The 19,492-nt window shown below is 50.3% G+C and overlaps 1 protein-coding gene across 3 annotated transcripts in view; it reads right to left on the bottom strand.

Annotated features, from left to right (window-relative positions):
• Positions 1-19,492, bottom strand: part of GRIK4 (glutamate ionotropic receptor kainate type subunit 4) — a 500,430-nt gene that overhangs the window by 70,284 nt on the left and 410,654 nt on the right. For all 3 annotated transcript variants that reach the window (XM_070803553.1, XM_070803555.1, XM_070803554.1), the window contains one exon: positions 14,359-14,562. In XM_070803553.1, the coding sequence (XP_070659654.1) occupies positions 14,359-14,562 (204 nt within the window). The remainder of the gene's footprint in view (positions 1-14,358; positions 14,563-19,492) is intronic.

The following is a 19,492-nucleotide window of genomic DNA, read 5'->3' as shown; positions in this document are numbered from 1 at the left end:
CTTATGGGAGAGGCAGGTAACAGACAGCAGGGAAAGAGAGAAGAGGTCTGACCTTGTTTGAGAGTCACAGCATGCCAGGGATACTGAGACATTACAGTTCATTGATTTCTCATAATAACCCAGGGGTAGATGCTACTATCACCATTTTGAGAATGAAGATGCGGAGTGGGGTGGATCACAAACACTGGCTGGCTTGTCCAAGCAGCCGGGGTGGGTGCTACGGCATGGGGAGAGGGGTGGAGGATGGCTGAGCATGCTCAGCTCCCCCCATTTCACTACCTCCTGCCTCTGGCGACCCTCCAGTGGAGCTCAGCCCAGCTCTGCCCTCTCGCCCATCTTACTCCCGGACTATATTTCTCCACCTCCAAGTTCTGCCTGTACCTCAGACCCACGTCATCTACTCCTCACCTCTGCCATCTAAAGCAACTTGTTTTTTCCAGAGGCTGTTTCTCAGTTCATGACTTCACCAGGCACTTGTCATCTAAAACCGAGACCAGGAGTCAGCCAGAGTCTCCCCGTCCTACCTCCCTGCTGTTTCTCCAGTCAATAACCAAGCCCCATCCATCCTACCTCTGAAACGCCCACGTAATCCATCACTACTGCTCGGATCTGATCACCGCTGTCATCACTCAAGTCTTTACTGGAATTATTCAGTAGTTTCTGCACTGGCCTCATTGCTCCTAGTTCTTCCCCACTCCATCTGTCCAGCTGAGTGGATGCCAAGGGCACTTGGGGTCCTCGAACTTGACCGTGCATTACAACCACCTGGAGGGCCTGTGAAAATGCATGTTGCCGGGCCCTGCTCCAGACTGTCTGATTCAGCAGGTCTGGATGGGCCCCCAGAATTTGGGTTGCTCACAAGTCCTAGGTAATGCTGGTGCTGCTGGCTCAAGGACCACACTTTGAGAACCACTGCTCTAGAATCTACTTCCAGACAAAAGATCTAATCACATCACTGCCCCCCTTAAAGAAACTCCAGCAACTCCCTGTGTGTGTGTGTATGTGTGCGTGTGTGCACTCAGTAGCTAAGTTGTGTCTGACTCTTAGTGACCTCATGGACTGTAGCCCGCCAGGCTCCTCTGTCCATGGGATTTCCCAGGCAAGAATACTGCTGTGGGTTGTCATTTCCTTCTCCAGGGGATCTTTCAGACCCAGAGATTGAAGCGGTGTCTCCTGCTTGGCAAGACGATTCTTTACCACTGAGCCACCTGGAAACCCCCAGCAACTACCTACTAGCTTTCAAATATGGTCCAAACTCCCTACAGTGATATTCACAATCTGTCCCACACTTTCTCTCCAGCGTCACCTCAAGCCCTGATCTCTCTTTAACCTATGACGCGGCCACATTGCTCTACTTGTGTTCCTTACACCTGTCACATAGTTCAAACTCCATGTCTTTGCCCACACAGTTCCCTCTGCCTGTAACTCTTTCCTCCTTGGCTCTTGTCAAATTCCTGATGCTGCTGCTGCTACTACTGCTAAGTTGCTTTAGTCGCATCCAACTCTGTGCAACCCCATAGACGGCAGCCCACCAGGCTCCCCAGTCCCCGGGATTCTCCAGGCAAGAACACTGGAGTAGGTTGCCATTTCCTTCTCCAATGCATTAAACTGAAAAGTGAAAGTGAAGACGCTCAGTTGTATCCAACTCTTAGCGACCCCATGGACTGACTGCAGCCTACCAGGCTCCTCCGTCCATGGGATTTTCCAGGCAAGAGCATTGGAGTGGGCTGCCATTGCCCTCTCCGTGTCAAATTCCTACTTATCTATTAAGGTCCAACTTGACTATTACTTCCCTTAGAAGCATCACAGTGTGTTAGAATGACCATGGACTTTGATGTCAGGCTTGGCTTTGAATTCCAGAATCAATCAACTTGTTAGCTGAGTTAGTCTCTCTGTTAAGCTGGAGCTAACCTCAGCATCCTCACTATAAACTGTGAATAATAACATTTATTTGTAAGATTGTTGTTGGAGAGGAAATGACGCATAAGAAATGCCTGGCAGGTAGTAGCTCCTCAATAAACAATAGCTATTATTATCGTTATTGCTGCTCTAAAGTCTTGCCTGGCTTCCTGCAGCTGAATAATTTCTTTTTTTCCTGTATTTCCATAAAATTTTGTATATGATCCCATTTTGCATGTATCTCATGCTGTGGTCTCATTATTTTTATGCACTGGGCCTCATTCCTATTATAGTTGGGGGCCATTGTACAAATTATAAAAATTGATCCTCCTAGCAAACTTAGTGGGCACATGACTTGGCAAACTAAAGATGTCTTTGCAGGAGGAAAATTTACAGGTGGATAGAGGCTCACACCCGGAGAAGGCACCGGCAACCCACTCCAGTACTCTTGTCTGGCAACTCCCATGGACGGAGGAGCCTGGTGGGCTGAAGTCCATGGGGTTGTGAAGAGTCAGACACAACTGAGCGACTTTACTTTCACTTTTCACTTTCATGTATTGGAGAAGGAAATGGCAACCCACTCCAGTGTTCTTGCCTGGATAATCCCAGGGACGGGGGAGCCTGGTGGGCTGCCCTCTATGGGGTTGCACAGAGTCAGACACCAACTGAAGCGACTTAGCAGCAGCAGCAGCAGCAGCAGAGGCTCACACCAGAGCACATGCTTGGTGAGCTGCGTAAGGCTGGATTTCAGTCCCCACCCACCCCTTGTACAATATACAACTTGCACAACCATTCTTGGAGGCTCTGTAAAGGTAGAATGTGAACCTAGTGAAAGTAAAAACTGGGTCTTATTTAACCTGAAGTCACAACCAGTGTTGAATCAATAGTGCCTGAGGACGGGAAGCACTTAAGTAGGGTGAGTAGGGCCCTGGTCCCAGGTTCAGGAAAAGCATCCTTAACTCCAAGAGGGAAGGGAGGTACAAGACCCAGGGTTAGTAACACCAGAGACTCAGGCTTTGGAGAAAAATCAGCAGCTGAATTACTGGGTACTTTAGGGAATAAGGGGCTTCTCTTGTGGCTCAGCTGGTAAAGAATCCGCCTGCAATGCGGGAGACCTAGGTTCGATCCCTGGGTTGGGAAGATCCCCTGGAGAAGGGAGAGGCTACCCACTCCAGTATTCTGGCCTGGAGAATTCCATGGACTGTATAGCCCATGGGGTCTCGAAGAGTTGGACATGACTGAGCAACTTTCCTTTCACTTTGGGGAAAAAGACAGAGGATAAGTGTCCTCATGCCCAACCGGACCTCTTCAAAGCACCCCTGACCTCAGACTACAGCCCAGTGCATGGTCAAGCCCATAGATGACACCTCATCTCTGCCACGTGAGGCAGGCAATCAGGACTACAGGACTCTTAGGAGATACTAAGATCCCACTTTTCACAGCTTCCGTCCCCACTCCTGCCCCAAATCAGTTCCCTACCGCCTGGCTCTTCTGTGTCACAGCAAGCCAATCTCTCAGAAGGCTTTCAGATGCCTTAATTAATCCACTTTCACTTATTCTGCAGACCCTCACTCTCCTAAACAGCTGGTACTCGGCTGGGAAGGCGGAAATAATTTCCAAGAAGGGAGCCTTCTGACAAATTTCCCAGGCCATTTTCTAGACACCCATGGGGTTTGGAGGCGTTACCAGTCTGGAGCTGCTGGGGTAGCTGTGAACATAACTGAACTGCAAAACCCCTGGGATTCCCATCCATAGCAGCTTCTTCAGTAGAAAGAACCCTTTATACTCTCAGGACAGCCAGACAAAGCTCTGCTCTCTCTTCCTGAATCTGTGGCTGATTCTCTGGGCCTCATGTTCCATGATCCCAGAGCGGGAACCATCTTGACACTGCTTCCTGGGAGATGAGCATTTAAGCTGTGCACGCTCACAGCTGATGTACACTGTCACTCCCTGGTCCTGCCCTGCTTAGGGCTCCCTTAGCAACCTACTCACCTCTCTCCTGCCCACCCTAGCACACGGCTTCTTTTACGTGTCTGTATTCTGCCTACTTCCATATCACCGCGCCTGTAAGCTCTCAAAGACAGAACCAAATCTCATCTATCCTTTCCCCCCAAACCTCGAGCACAGTAACTGACTCGCTGTGTTAAATTACTATCTGCTGATTGATTAATCAATTCATGGCCCAGTTTTCCAAGCCTCAGGTTAATGACTGGGTTGATAGAAACCTGTTAAGGAATGAACTCCCTAAGTTTATTCAGGGAACACTTATCACCTGGTGCCTTGCTCTGCATGACCTAAAGGGACTATCTGATACACTTTGCTGTGTCCCAGGCACTGTGTTAGGTGCATGAGGATATCAAGAGAAATGAAATACTGTGCTTGCCCGCAAGGAGCTGCCAGTCCCACTGCCACTAAGAATCCATCCCAGCGGTCCCCAATGAGGAGTCATTTCTGCCTCCTACTTTGTCAGTTGAAAAGGATGTAGTTTATATCTATAACAGAGCTTTATTCCATACAACTTGGTATTAAAATAACTTCTGCCATCTGTCTGCCTTTCCAGTGGGAGAGCTCCTGGAGGAAACAGACCTGGTTTCAAATCCTCGTGCTTCTAGGTGCTGGCCTCTCTGGGGCTGTGTGTTCTTAGTCCGTAAAAAGGAAGTAGTTAAAACACCCACTTCCCAGATAATGCAGTTGAGGATGTAAATATCACCCATGTGTCCCTCTCAATCTGGCCGTGCAGCGCCTCCTCTTTTCCTGCCATTCTTCTGGTCCAGTCTATTACTTCCTCTCCATTCTCCTAGCAAGTAGATGCAGAGGACAGGAAGGCTGTACCAAAATCACGCAAAAATCCACTCCAGCCACCAGCTCTCATGCGTCCCTGGTGGTGCAGTAAGACGCACTCAAGACAGGGGTCTGAATAGCGTGTGAATCTGGGCTCTGGCTGCTTGCTGTGAGTCTGTGCTTGGGTCCATTGCTGACTCCCTGAGCCTCCATTCCATCTGTAAAATGGAGTAATAATCCCTCTCAGGCCATGCACGGATTACATGAAACAGCATCTGCCGAGCTCCTATACAGTGGCTGCCTCTGTCAGCAGCCGTCATTGTCCTGCTCTCCCTCCTGGGGGCTCAGCTTTGAATAAGGACACAGTGCCTTCGTCAGATGACCACTCCCCCCACTGTAATTCTCTACAGAGCCATGGAGAGCAAGAGGAAAGTCTGAAGGCCCAGGACAGAGCCCTCAGCTGAAAGCCTGTGATGGCCAGGTAGGGTATTGTCTGGGGCTCATGTTCATTGCATGCTGCGGGTTCAGAGGCCCAGCCGCAGTCTTCTGGGGGCTGTGCACCCCAGCCGTAAATGTGGAGAGAGGACAGTGGTCACAGAGACAGACAGCAGCACCCAGCTGCACGGGCGGCAGCTGAGACAGACGTCTCAGAAGAAAGGCACAGCGGCCGCAGTTTCAAAACTGCTTTTCTTGGCTTTTATCGGGTGGGTGAAAGGACTTGAGTAACAGAAAGGAACCTTTGAGGACTCCAGATGAGACAGACAGTTGTAACGGAGGGTCTGATGAGAGATGGAGAGCGAAGGCGGTTGTGGTCCAGGAAGCAGCCCAGGGCTCTGGCCCTTTTATTCTCAAGGACAACAGCCTGTGGATAATGAACCAGACAAGATGGATTTCCTCCCTTCCCGCATCTCGGGGTTGTATGCAGGGACCATTGCTTGACACACATGCCGCGAGAAGCCATTCCAGGAAGGACCTTGCCCAGAGTCAGACAGCCCTCCCTCTTCTGAGAGGCAGGACGACCTGCTTAAAAGTCCCCATGAAAGGGGAGCTCCCCTACTCAGTAGGTCCTAGAATGACATGCCGAGACCCCACACTGTCGCCGTTTTCTCCTGGTCATCTTCACTGACCCTGCTTTTATTGTGGCCGCATCCCGCCCCCGGCATCCCTGGACCGCTGTCTGATAAGCATAACTGAATCTGGTCTTCCCACATCCAATCCATCCCCATCTCGCCTCCTGGACTGACTTTCCGGGACCAAAGCCAATTACAGCATCCTCTCCTGGAATAAAACAAACCAACCACCTCTCTCTCTTCAAAAGCTCCCCATTAGCCCTCTGGACATAGTTTAAATATACAAACATATAAACCCTGTCACCACTGGCCCCTGCCTATAGCTCTACCCACCTCCACTCCCTGCCATACTTGATGCCAGCCGCACAGAGCCATTTGCACTGCCTGGTATAATCTCAGTATTTTCTGCACCTAGAATATTCTTTTCTATTGAGATGATGCTCCTCCATCCTCAACACTCTGTTCCACGATCCCTTCCTGGGTGAGTCCTTCCCTGCTCGTTCCTGTACATACCTTGTTCGTGCTTCCACCAGCCCTACCAGGGTCGCTCACTACCCATGTGACCACGTCATCTGCTTCGTGACTCAGTTTCCTCACCTGGAACATCTGGTTATCGTGAAGACAAATGAGTTAAGCGTGTAAAACAGTGCCTGGCCCACAGGAAACACTTAATAAACGTCAGTCATTGTTACCTTCATCACTGTTGTCGTTCAGTCACTAAGTTGTGCCCAACTCTTTGCAACCCCATGGACTGCAGCACGCCAGGCTTCCCTGTCCTTCACCATCTCCTGGAGTTTGCGCACATCCATTGAGTCGATGATGCCATCCAACCATCTCGTCCTCTGTCGCCCCCTTCTCCTCCTGCCTTCAATCTTTCCCAGCCTCAGGGTCTTTTCCAATGAGTTGGCTCTTCGCATCAGGTGGCCAAAGTATTGGAGCTTCAGCTTCAGCATCAGTCCTTCCAATGAATATACAGGGTTGGTTTCCTTTAGGATTGACTGGTTTAATCTCCTTGCTGTCCAAAGGACTCTCCAGCATCTTTTCCAGCACCACAATTCAAAAGCATCAATTCTTCAGCACTCAGCCTTCCTTATGGTCTAACTCTCATATCCATACATGACCACTGGAAAAACCATAGCTTTGATTATATGGACCTTTGTCAGCACTGTTAATATTATTAATAGAGCATGTATCACACGGTACTGGAATTTGTGGTTTATTGGTCTCTTTGAGTAGGTCCTGAGCTCCTTACCAGCAATTCCTCCCATCCAAATAGTGCTTGTCAGAGAGTGGACACTTTGATTAATGAGTGAATGAATGAATGACTTGCTGAATTATCATTGGAGCCCACCTCCTCCTATCTGAGTAAATGCAGGGACCAGGCTTTAAGAAGAAGAGAAAGTACCCCCCTTGAACCTGGCTGTCACATGGGAAAAGAGTTGAGCATTCAGTTTTAGCCCCTGGATCAGTATCTTGATTTTAAAGAACAGAATTCCATGACCTATTTTCAGTTAAAATAGTCTCTGGTTTCAAGGTGAAAAGGAATCCCAGGGGACTAGTTGGATTTTTTTTTTTTTTTTTTTTAGTTCAGCAAAATGTCTCTCAGCAACTTCCCCAGTGGATCGAGGCCACAGACAGCCCACCCCACCAGGTGTCCGGCAAACTCTCTCCACAATTCTTTCTCCTAGGGGCCCAGGAGGGGAAATGGAATGAGGCATTTCAGCTTCATCTACACTTAATTCATCAAAATGTCATTGGTAAGAGCTATTTGATGTCCAAAGCTTATGAGCCTTGAATCTAAGCCTTCTAAAGCCCCTTTCTCTTTGAACCTAAATGGGCTGTTCTGCCAACCTGGCGTTGACTGCCAACAGGGGACTTGGTTCTGAGCTTTGAAGCTTGAGGGGGGCTCTCTCTCTCTTCCTGAGTGTGCTTTACTCTTTTCCAAGCTGGGCCCCTAGGATGTGAAATGTAATCTCTCCCCTTCCAGGATACCAGTGCTCAGGGCTGAACCCACAAGAAAGCTTGACACACAACTGGGGGAGAGGAGAAGGGGTCAGAGAGGTCATCCACTCACTTTATAAATAAAGTGCAGCCCCTTTATGGTCCAGAGTCAGACGTGGGTACCAAGTGCTGGGCATCCTCCAAAGGCTCTGCCTAGAAAGACCTCTCGGAAGAGAGCACCATTCATGGCTGGAGGGAGATGAGGGTGTAAGTCCATCAGGAGAGGCCACGAGGACTCAGGTGCCCACCTGCTGGCTATGGGACCGGGGGTGAATCGTTTGTACTTCTTAGCCACAGGGTGTTCACCCATAGATCCACTTCACAGAGCCATTATGGAGGATAAAGAGTTAGAGCTGTGAAAGCAATTTAAAACACGAAATCAACGCATACGTGTGTGGGTTGGGGGGTGACTAGGACAACAGCCAGGACAGACGCACCCCTGACCGCACTGCTTCCCAGTGACCCGTTCATGTCTCGGCGAGGACCCCAAACCCCTTCACGAATGTGCCGTTCCCCCACCCTCTGTCCTGACCACCGTGATCCCCACCAGGACTCCGCTCCAGCCACGTGACCGTCCCTGCCTCTCCCCAATGCCTAAGAGACGCGTGCGCTCTCAACTCCCAGCAGCCACTTCCACAAGCGATTTCGTTTTAAACAACTGCCAACCTTTCAGCTCCACAGCTCCTTCTAGCTACAGCCCTTTATCTTGCTTTCCCACAAGAGCGAAGCTTCTGTAAAGAGTATTCCACAATGATTCAACCATTGCAGTGTGATTTCAATCCAAGCACCCACTGAAACCAATCTTGTCCGTGGCTTCTTCATTCTAAATCTGATGGAAGGCTCTCTTGTGCTTCCCTTCAAGAGGTGGGAAGCTTCTTTACCCACCTCTCTTCAGCAGCCTTCACAGGCTCTCTTCCCTCTCCTCCCTCTTGAATGTATGATTTTTCTCCCGGAGGGTTCCATCCCTCCTCACAGCTTCAAACCACCTACAGCTCACCAACCACGCCAGCACCTACTCCTGGAGCCACAGAGCCCACTCTAACCAACTCGCTGCTGAGCATCTCTACCTATGTGTCCAAAAGACTTTTCACAGTTACCGTTTCCAAAGCGGAAATCCTCCCCCTCTTTCCTCCCAGATCTGTTTTTCTCCTGGGTTTTCCACCTCAAAGACTGGCACCGCCAACCACCCAGACGTTCACATCAGCGTCCACATCAGAAACCTGGGTGTCATCCATTCTACTCTTGTCTGCCTCCATGGGCCACGTCCATTCAGTCCTCAAGTCCTGACAGTCCATCTGTTAAATAGCTTCCACAGGTTACCAAACAGAATTATACTATGATCTCATTTAAGAAAAAACTTGTGTAAGTACCTACTCATTAAGAAATCAGAAGGGATCATGTTGAAATGTTAACCATGGGTATGAGTGGCTGGTGGAATTATAAGTAATTTTTTTAAAACACATATATTTTATAAAGATTGTATTTATTGTTTCATCGCTAAGGCTGTCTGACTCTTTTACGACCCCATGGATTGTAGCCCTCGAGGTTCCTCTGTTCATGGGATTCTCCAGGCAAGAATACTGGTGTGGGTTGCCATTTCCTTTTCCAGGGGATCTTCCCTAGTATGGGATGGAACTCCTGTCTCCTGCATTGGCAGGAGGATTCTTTACCACTGAGCCATTCTATATTACAGAAAAACTTACCTTTAAAGACAGCTTTTGAAGGCTTCTTCTGACTCCTAAGTTACTTCTGGTTCTCATCACCTCTTGCAACAGTTCAATCTTCTCCCTGGTCCCCTGCCTCCAGGCCTTTCCCATCCCTCCACCCATCCATGTTCCACACTGTGGAAGGCCGTACAGACCACTGCCCACTTCCTAGGCTCACTTCCCACCACACTCTGTTCCAGGCGTAGTATCCTAAAATGGAAACTGCCATGCCCCTTCCTGTCTCCAGGCTGTGGACTCTGCCTGGCGTCCTCCCTCCTGGCTTGATCTTCTCCCTCCACATCCTGCTCTCCCTGGCCAGCTCCTCCTGGAGCTGTCAAGCATCATCTCCTGCAGGTGTCCTTCCTACACCTCCAAAGCAGTCAGGAGGCCCTCCTCCAGTCCTCTCACCAGTCCCTCTACCGCCCCATCCTAGCCTTTCTCACTCTGCTTTTACGCAACTGGTCCTCCATCAAAGAGTGACCTAGCGTCTGTCTCATTCATCTCTATATGTGAATACCTCCAACAACTTCAATGAAAAATTCACTTTAAATAAATATACTGGGGTGACACAAGAGGATGTTCCAAGGGCATCTTCTTCTTCAAGCTTTAGTCCATCTCCTCCTCTCTGCCAAGTACACCTCCACCAAAACACACCATCACTGCTGTGGGCTCAGCTTGTGAAGGGTTTGACTGGGGGCAAAATGAATCCAGACCCAAGAGGCTCCCAAACAGACACACTGCACTTTCCCCTACCCAGACACAGCCCTGGGGGTGAGAGGCCAGTCACCTGCCCAGTTGACGTGAAGCCACTTGTTTTCACTCCAGCCACACTCCTACTTTTAATGGGATTTACACCAAAAGACACGCTCTGATGATTTTCAAAAGTAAGCAGAAAATATGTTTGAATGCTCTTTCATAACTAACACGCCATGAGTGCTAGCCGCACAGTCTTAGGTAAGCAGGTGACTATGGATACGAAAGACTGAGGCTCTAGAACACCCAGTAGAGATGACCCAGGAGATGACTCTTTACACTGCATCACTCTCCATCCAGGAGGCTACTGCATTCCTCAAATGATCTAAAGAGATTCCTGTATGTCAAACTTTCTGTGGGTGTGGGCATGCTCATGTGTGTGTTATTTTAAATCCTTACAAAAATTCTTTCTGGATAAACACTGAAGCCTTGGGGGATGGGGTGGGAAGGATAAAAAAAAGTTGCCCAAGAACACACAGCTAGTAAGTAAGTGAACTGAAATTAGGTTTAACATCAAGATTCCCACTCTCAGACCATGAGCACTGAAGTCAGCTCACTCAGTTGTGTCCGACACTTTGGGACCCCATCAACTGTACCCCGCCAGGCTTTTCTGTCCATGGGGATTCTCCAGCCAAGAACAGTGAAGTGGGTTGTCATGCTCTTCTCCAGGAGATCTTCCTGACCCAGGGATCGAATCTGGGTCTCCTGCATTGCAGGCAGACTCTTTACCATCTGAGCCACCAGGGAAGCCCCAAGTCAGCTGGACCAGGGCTTAAATGCTGACTCTAAACTTACCAGCTGTGTGATCTTTGGCAGGTTATTTAACCTCCTGGAGCCTGCATTTCCTCATCTGTATATAAGTGACAGATTTAGGTGAGATGACCTCTGAGGTCTCTTCTGTCTGGGACACTGACTAGCCAGCCCCAAGGCTTTGCTGTTATAACCTCTGATCTGAGCAACTTGGGGAAGAGGTCATACAGCAGGGCTGCGGGCCTCAGGACTGTTGTGATCCTAGGGGACATCAGGGCAGACATATCAAGCACTGAACCTTAGATCAGGGCCAGCATATGTATTGAAAGTGAAAGTGAAGTCGCTCAGTCATGTCTGACTCTTAGCGACCCCATGGACTATAGCCCACCAGGCCCTCCGTCTGTGGGATTTTCCAGGCAAGAGTACTGGAGTATTGAAAGAACGGGTTAATTCCTTAATTAATTAATACTACCCAGCCACGTCTTGATGAGACCAAAGCAGCAGTGTTTTGACTTGAAAGCAGATCTGGGGTGAATTTTAAGATACCAGTCTGATTGCCCAAATCATTCAGTATGAAGCTGCATGTCCTTGAGTCCCGGATCCTTTCCTCTTCCTGGCAGTCCACGTCACAGCTCATTAAGGGGCTGATAAGGGGATGGCTGTGCACCGACTCCGACATCCCTGAAGTCACCCCACAAGTCACAAGGCAGCCCAAGGGAGCTGAAGAAACGGGCTCAAGGTCACTGAGTACGTGAGTAAGACAGGAGGATGGGCCGTTCAGCTTTCTGAGGTTTAACCACTAGAGGGCGCCTCGACCGGGGGTTCTAAACAATAAGACTGCCTGGGGAGGGGTTCTGGAACTTAGAGAAGAGCCAAATGTCCTTTTTTCCAGATGCGTGGGCATCATCCGCTAGGAGTTTGAGCCTCAAAGATGGCAGAAGGTTTCACCCCCAGCCTGTCCCTGTGAGAGGCTCTCAGGGCCTCCTGGGCCTTCTATGGTCTTCCATTGATTGCCTGCAAGCCTCACTCTGCCAGCAGGGCCTCCCTCCTGGACTCTAGGAACCCGACAATTCATGGTCTCACTGAACAAGCCTTGCTACTGGCCCTGCTGAGTCACTGCAAATGCTGTCAGGAAAACTCCTAACCACCATCCCACTTCAGCCCTTAGATGCCTTCCACACGCTTTGTCTATATAGAACTTTCCATCATGCATTGGCAAGGATTGCTTACTCAATACCCCTACTAATCTTTTTATCCTTGAAGACTGGGATTTAAAAAATGTATCTTTTATCCCAAGTTTGGTATATATAAAAGGCGGCATGTGTGCTCAGCCACTCAGTAGTGTCCGACTCTTTGTGATCCCATGGATTGTAGCTTGCCAGGCTCCTCTGTCTGTGGGGATTCTCCAGGCAAGAATACTGGAGTGGGTTGCCATTTCCTTCTCCAGGAGATCTTCCCGACCCAGGGATCGAACCCATGTCTCCTGCATTGGCAGGTGATTCTCTACCACTGAGCCACCCGGAAAGCCCATATAGAAAGGATTACAATCATGTTAATTTAACAGATAAAGAGATGAGAGGAAAGAAAAAAGCAAGCAAAGGTGAAAGGGAAGGAGAATACAAAGGCTGGGACTGGGCTTATGCGGACCTTCCTTGGTAACACCTCCGTCCAGCTGAGGTCGTGTGCTGTGGTGGGATTCTGGAGTTAGACGCATCTGGGTTCAAATCCCAGCCCTGTCTCACCCTGACGGTGTGCCTTCAGACAAACGATTCAAGCTCTCCATTTAGGTGGCACATTTGTAAAATGAGGATAACAATGAACTATTAATAAAAGGTATGTTCTGAGAGGATTAGAGATAATGTATGTAAAGCCCCCTACACGTTGGCACTGGCTGGGAGCCTGCAGGGGCTCCCTCTGCACTTGGAAAGCACGGAGAGGGACGGGTCGGTTCAAGGTCGCTCTAAGAACCTAGGTCTGTGATCTCTGCATTGGGTGCTGATCACCCACCCTGATGAGAAACACTCAGTTATGGAAATACAGACAGTGAATTAATGACAACTTAATTTTTACAGATGTTAGTAGTTTGTGCCAAGAAAACAAGCACTCTGGCCCTGGAAGAACTTTCTACAGTCTTGCTCTAACCAAATGATGATTGACAGTCTAGGGTGCTCACCTACCTTTTAATCAAGTCTCCACATTCACCCTGAAAATGTACAGCCCTCCCTAGTGCGCCTTGGCCCTGGTCTGTAAGGGCACATTAAGGATAGCAGAAAATAATACAAGAAATAACAAAACAGCCGTAACTGTGACCAATGCCTCTGACAGTCGGTCCCTTTTCCCTTGTTATTTAACCATGTCTCTTTGACAGCCCTTCTCAAACATCACAGTCAGCTGATGTAGGTGTGTTCTACACCAGGGCCTGTCCAAGCTCTGCCAGGGGTACTGATGATCAAAAAAGTCATCAAAACTGGAACCCCCCTGGTGGTCCAGTGGTTGGCAGTCTGCCTGCCAGTGCAGGGGACACGGGTTTGATCCTTGCTCCAGGAACTAGATCCCACACGTGTGTGTGCTAAGTCACTTCAGTTGTGTCCGACTGATCCCACATGTGTGTGTGCTAAGTTGCTTCAGTTGTGTCTGACTCTTTGTGACCCTTTGGACTGTGACCCGCCAGGTTCTTCTGTCCATGGGATTCTCCAGGCAAGAATACTGGAGTGCATTGCCACGCGCTCCTCCAGAGGATCTTTCAGACCCAGGGATCAAACCTGCGATGCTTACTTCTCCTGCATTGACAAGTGGAATCTTTACCTCTCGTGCCACCTGGGAAGCCCTAGATCCCACATGCCACAGGGCAACTAAGCCTGTGTGCCACAGCCACTGAGCCTGTGCATCCAGGAGCTGGTGCTCCACAACAAGAGAAGGCACCACAATGAGAAGCCCGTGCATGGCAATTAGAGAGTAGCCCCTGTCTACTGCGGCTAGAGGAAAACCCTCGTGCAGCAATGAAGACACAGCGAAGCCAAAAAATAAATAATTAAAAAAAATCAGAACAAAAAGCACCTGAATTATCCAAAAAGTGAACCCAATCTCTAAGCTGCGTTTATTGGTCAAAGCCTCTATTCCTCAGCCATTACAGGTGATAGATTGGGACCAGAAGAGCCACAGGGCAAGGATCACGGTAGTCCTATTCACCAATGACTAAATCAATGTATATATATCACCAGTGCCTGGCTCGGTGCCAGCTCGGGGAAGATTCATGCAACGAATGGACAAATAAATGAAAAAAGCACGACTGACTGACTGAATAAACAGAGGGTTCATGAACATAAAGCACAACCTTCTGTCCTTCCATCACCCTCCCCAGCCCACCCTCAGATCCAAACCACCTGTTCTTTCCTTACCCGAGCGATCAGCTCCCCGACCATGCCCGTCCAGGTGCCATTGGCCTCGGGCACGCCATACACGCCGTCCCCGACCAGACGGATCTTGTAGTTGAACCGGAGGATCTCTGCCAGCTCCTGGAGCATGTCCACACAGAAGCCCTCGTAGCGGTCATTGCCTTCCATTTCCTGGTGGTTCCCCTTCAGCATTAAATACGGGTTTTCCTGCAGCAAAACTGGGCAGCTGTCATTCTCATCTTAGCCCTGGCGTCTCAGCCACATGTGATGAGGGGACCGGGGACACAGGAGGGTGGGGAGAAGATGGGGTGGAGGAGGGAAGTGGCTTGGGTAATGGGACGCTTTGGAGGTGGCGATTACCTCCCTTTCCTGACTTCGAGGCACTTCTCTTACCAGGAACACGCAAGGGTCTCACTGCACAGAGGCTCCAGTGGAAGCCCCTGTACCTTGTTTAAGGTCATCATCTGACCCCATCTCCCATTTCATTCCATCCTTTTCCCCCCTTTCCTTTTGTTTATTCCACATAGACTGATCTCAGGGCATTATGAGATGCAAGGATGCTGATGACAGGTAAGGTTCTTAAATGCACTGTATGACCACAACCCAAGGCAGAATGGGTCCAGCCATGGGTGTTGGGAGAAGGGCTGGGTCTCTTAGGTGAAATGTCCAGGGAAGGTTCCACGGAGGAGGTGGGATGCAGGCTGGGCTCCAGAGGATGACAGACTGACAAATGGAAGTGGCGGGGACAGAGGGCTGTGTGGGCAGGGGAAAGGCAGGGTCAAGGACATAATCCCCAGTGAGATGGAGCTCGGCCCATTCAGCAGATGATGGAGGCACCCTTGAGTGGGAGCCTGGCTTGTGGGCAGGGGTGGGATGGGAGGATAAATTTAGAAAGATGAGTTAGGGTCAGCACAGGCCTTGGATGCCAGGGCGAGGTACATCACACATATATAATAGGGAAGCACTCAGAGTTTTAGAGACTCAAAGACGTGAGTGAAGAATATGACAAAGTGAGCGAGAGAGAAGGTCTGGGCATGAGGACAGAGCCTTTCCTGCTAGGAGACAGAGATTTCTGAGCTGTGCTTTGGCTCAGGTGGGTTTCAGAGCTGGACAAGGCACAGAGAGGGCCAGGTGGATGCCAGGATGGGTGTGGAGCACAGAGGGAGGATCCTCAGACCCTCAGAGCCTGAACAGGAGACTCACGATGGTGTCATCATGGCCGTGGATGGTTTGAAAAGGAAGAGGTTTTGGAACATGTTGAATAGGCGATTCAGGAGCAAATATGCGACTGAATGTTGGAATACGGAGGGAGGGCAGGATCGGGGGCACAGATGGGGCCTCTGGATAGAGGCGGTGGCTGAAGTGGCAGGATATGGGAGACCATGGAGGGGGAAGGACAACAGAGGGATAAGACCTAATCCGGGGGTAGGGGTGAATGAAGAGCAGCCACAGAGCAGGACAAAGCAGAAGCAGCCAGAAAAGCCAAAAATCAGGAAAATGTGGTCAGGAAGGTCAAGGAGGTGGGGGTTTCAAGCAGAAGAAGGCAGGCATTCCCACCCAGAGAGGAAGCAGGGCTGTGAAAGGGTAACCGGGTCATGTGTCACTGGAGATGTTCGAAGGCAGACTGGGGGTGTTGGGGGGAGGTGATGGCAGACCCTGCAGGGATGGGGGTGAATGAGAGGTGCACAGGGGAGGGCCGGGGTTGTTGGGAGGTTAGGAGATAAGGACCAGCCGGCAGAGCGCTTCTCCACCCAGCCGCTCCCAGTCACGTCTCTCTCCAAACTTCAGTTCCCCTCTACCAGCAATGGCGACCACCGACCCCTTAATGGATGATCCCCTAAACTGGAGGGTAGTCCAAGGGCAGCAGGGTGAAGGAGAGGTGGTCTTAGGATGGGAGGGACAAGAGTATACAGGCAGGTGGAAAGGGAGGGATCCCTAGAAAAGGCAAGATAGAGAAGGAAGAAAGAGAAGTGCAAGTCAGGGCAGCAAAGTCCCAGGAGGGCCAGAGTCAAGGCGAACTCGAGTCCGGGAAGTGGACCTGAGGATGGAGAGGAGGGCCAGGGTCAGCGGGTTCAGAGAGGAAGGGAGGAGGGCAGAGGCAAGGAGTGCACCAGAGTCGCCCTGGGGCAGGAGGGAAGGCTTGGCTCCTCTGGAGAGGTTTGCTCAGGGGATACGATGGGGGTGACAGAGAGGAGCCTGGGGTTGCCCAGGTCCAGCTGAGTCAGGAGGCTGAATGCAGAGGGGCAGCTGGGAGCAGGACTTGGAAGGAGAGGTGGATTCAGAGACAGGCAGGAGGTGAGATGGCTGAGCATCACGGTGGAGACAGTTCTAGAAGCCAAGAGAGGAAAGTGCTGAAATGCTGGTTTGTTGAGCTCAGGCTGGAAGGGGCCTCTGGGCTGGGGAAGATCAGAGGTCATGAGTGGAGGAAGGGCGAGAGCAGTGTGAAGCAGAAGAGGGGAAGGCAGGAGGTTCCGTGCCAGGGGGAGGGACCTCTGAGTTGAAGGTGATGTGATTCTGGTTCATGATCAAGTGCACTGTCCTGTCAATGAGACGCAGCCAGGCTCCCCGCCTTCCATACACACCGTCCTTGGCTCAAGGGCTCTTCTCCGTCCTTCTGTTTAACCTAATGCAACACTGCCCTTGGGGTCCCATTGAGAATTCCTACTGTGCTCCCAGCCAGGGTCCCACACTCACACCCTCCATCTTCCTACACCTGCTGCCTCCCAGGCAGGATGTACGTGGGCCTGGGCCTGACTCCTCATGGTGTCCCCACCTGGCTCCAGTGTTCAGCACCTGCGGATTGTGTGGGTAAAAAGTGCATAGCTGGGGAGTTTCCATGTCTGGGTTGGAAGGCAACCTCCTAGGGTATCTTTAATGACCCCAAGGAGTTTCACAAAGTTCTTCTCCCTGAGCACTCTTTAGTTAATTTAAAATCCACTGGCATATTTAGAGTGAATAAACATAAGGCCAATGTTAGAGGGAGGAGTCACAGGCATTTTGGAAAGTGTAGGGGCTGAGTGCTGGCCTGGGGCCCCGTCCTGGCAGGGGCGTTGGGAGAACGGAAGACAGTGATGCGGGCAAAAAGCTTAACCCGGGTTCTGACACAAGGTGGGGTATTTGCTGCAGCTAATTCAGTGTATTCCTCTGGAGGAAGGCATGGCAACCCGCTCCAGTATTCTTGCCTGGAGAATCCCCATGGACAGAGGAGCCTGGCAGGCCACAGTCCATGGGATCACAAACAGTTGGATATGACTCAGTGACTAAACAACAATTCTGTGCATTAGCTGGTGCTAACCAATAAATCACAAGTTCCAACTGCACCTTGTCAAGAGCAGGATACAACAGGACTATGTGCTGAGTTTTAAGGGATAAACCATCAGGAAGACCATTTGCCAAGGCTCTCCTCCAAATGATCAGCAGGAACTGGGACATGTGCTTGAGGATGGGCAGCAGGGCACAGACTCAGGAAGCCCTTCAGAGGCAGAGAAAGTCCCCCTCAGCCAGGACTGTTGCTCAGTGTGGCCCCAGCTTGGCCAGGCATGCCAGATCTGGGGGTCTAGGTGATACCATCACCCCCTCATCCTGCTGACGTTTTCACACTGCTTTGGATGAGCTAAGGTTGAGCTGAGACGGGGGTGGCAAAAACTCTGTGAGCTGGAATTGCCTCTCCATCCTTTGCTGTGACTATTCCATCTGCCTGGAATGTTCCTCCCAGACCACCACGTGTCACCTCACCCCCTTAAGGTCTCTGCTCAGATCTGCCCTTCTTAGTGAGGCCAGCACCCCACCCCCTTCCCCAGCTCTGTCTATACCCTAGCACCTAGAACTGAGCCCAGAACACAGGCGTGCCCCTCAGATACTCGGTGAATGAATGGAAGTATTCAGTGACCCCGTCTCATACCACGTGAAGGGAAAACCCATAAGCTGGCGTTCAAGTCCCTGAGCATTGTGGACCCAACCCACTTTTCCAGCCTCAAGCCTTCCCTCTCTACCTATGCCCATGTCCCAGCAACCTGCCCTTTCCTGCGTTTCCTGAGTGCCCAACAAGGCTCTCCTTCGTCCACTTCTCCCTCCTTATCTCTTGCTGTCTTTTGAGGCCCATCCTCAAGGTCCCTCTTCTTGAAAGGCTTTGCTGACCACCCCTTTGCTGGGATGGGACCTCTCCTTCCTTCAAACCCCGCAGTGCTAGACATGAGCCTATTTCTTGGCTTTTTTCCTGCTCTGCTCACAGGAGATCAGTTATTCCAGTCCAGGGCTCCTGGGCCCCCGGAGTTTATGAACGTAGTGATGGAGGTTTTCATTATCTTGAAAGCCTAATCTTTCAAAAGAAGGTCCTTTTCTTAACGGACACATTTCCAGACTTTGCACAGTTAGCAATGATAAGGCTGAACAGACTCACTAATAGTTGGGTCTGTTTGGAGCTGGAATTACATCAGTACAGCCACACTGGTTATCTCTTGCTGATAAGACGCTGGGCCAGACAGGGAAGTAGGCTTTTGATTAGTTAAAAGGAGGTGGAGGAAGGGGGGAAACTCATTACTACTTAAAATATGCAGTTGGTTTAATTGACAAATCTTTAAAAACATGATGTCGTTGTAGGCGGGGGGAGGGGAGAAGTAAATGACTTTGGCTATGAATATACTTGACTCGTGCCATCTACTAAATTACAGCCTCTTTGAGGACAGAGACTGAGTCTTACTCATCTTCGTGTCCCCAGGAATGAACACAGTGCCTGACACACAGCGGGAAGGGCTGGGTAATCATCGAAGAGAATTGGATCAAATAAAAAAGGCAGATGGTCCCTTCCTCTGTAGATTGAGAACTTTCCTTTGATCGTTTGGAAATGAAGAAATCACAGGCCATAAAAACCCACTGAGTTCAGGTGTCCACTGCAGGGGTACAATTTGTACACGTAGGCACCAAGCAAAGCAGGCTGCCGTGAAAGAGCAGGGGCCACCCTGGTGGACTTCTCCCCACTGTGTCTTAAGGTGCCCTGCCCTTGGCCGTACACAGATGCCCCGGTTGTTGGGGTGCCCCCATTAGAGACATCCACAAACTGCCGTCTCGCCACCCCATCCTGCTTCCCCAGCTGCCTTGGAACTCATCAGATATCATTTCCATATGAAGCAGCAACTTG

Source organism: Bos indicus, chromosome 15 (genome assembly GCF_029378745.1).
Source record: "Bos indicus isolate NIAB-ARS_2022 breed Sahiwal x Tharparkar chromosome 15, NIAB-ARS_B.indTharparkar_mat_pri_1.0, whole genome shotgun sequence".
In the NCBI taxonomy this organism is placed as follows: domain Eukaryota; kingdom Metazoa; phylum Chordata; class Mammalia; order Artiodactyla; family Bovidae; genus Bos; species Bos indicus.
The sequence above is the reverse complement of the archived record's forward strand: the minus strand, read 5'-3'. Positions and strand labels throughout refer to the sequence as shown.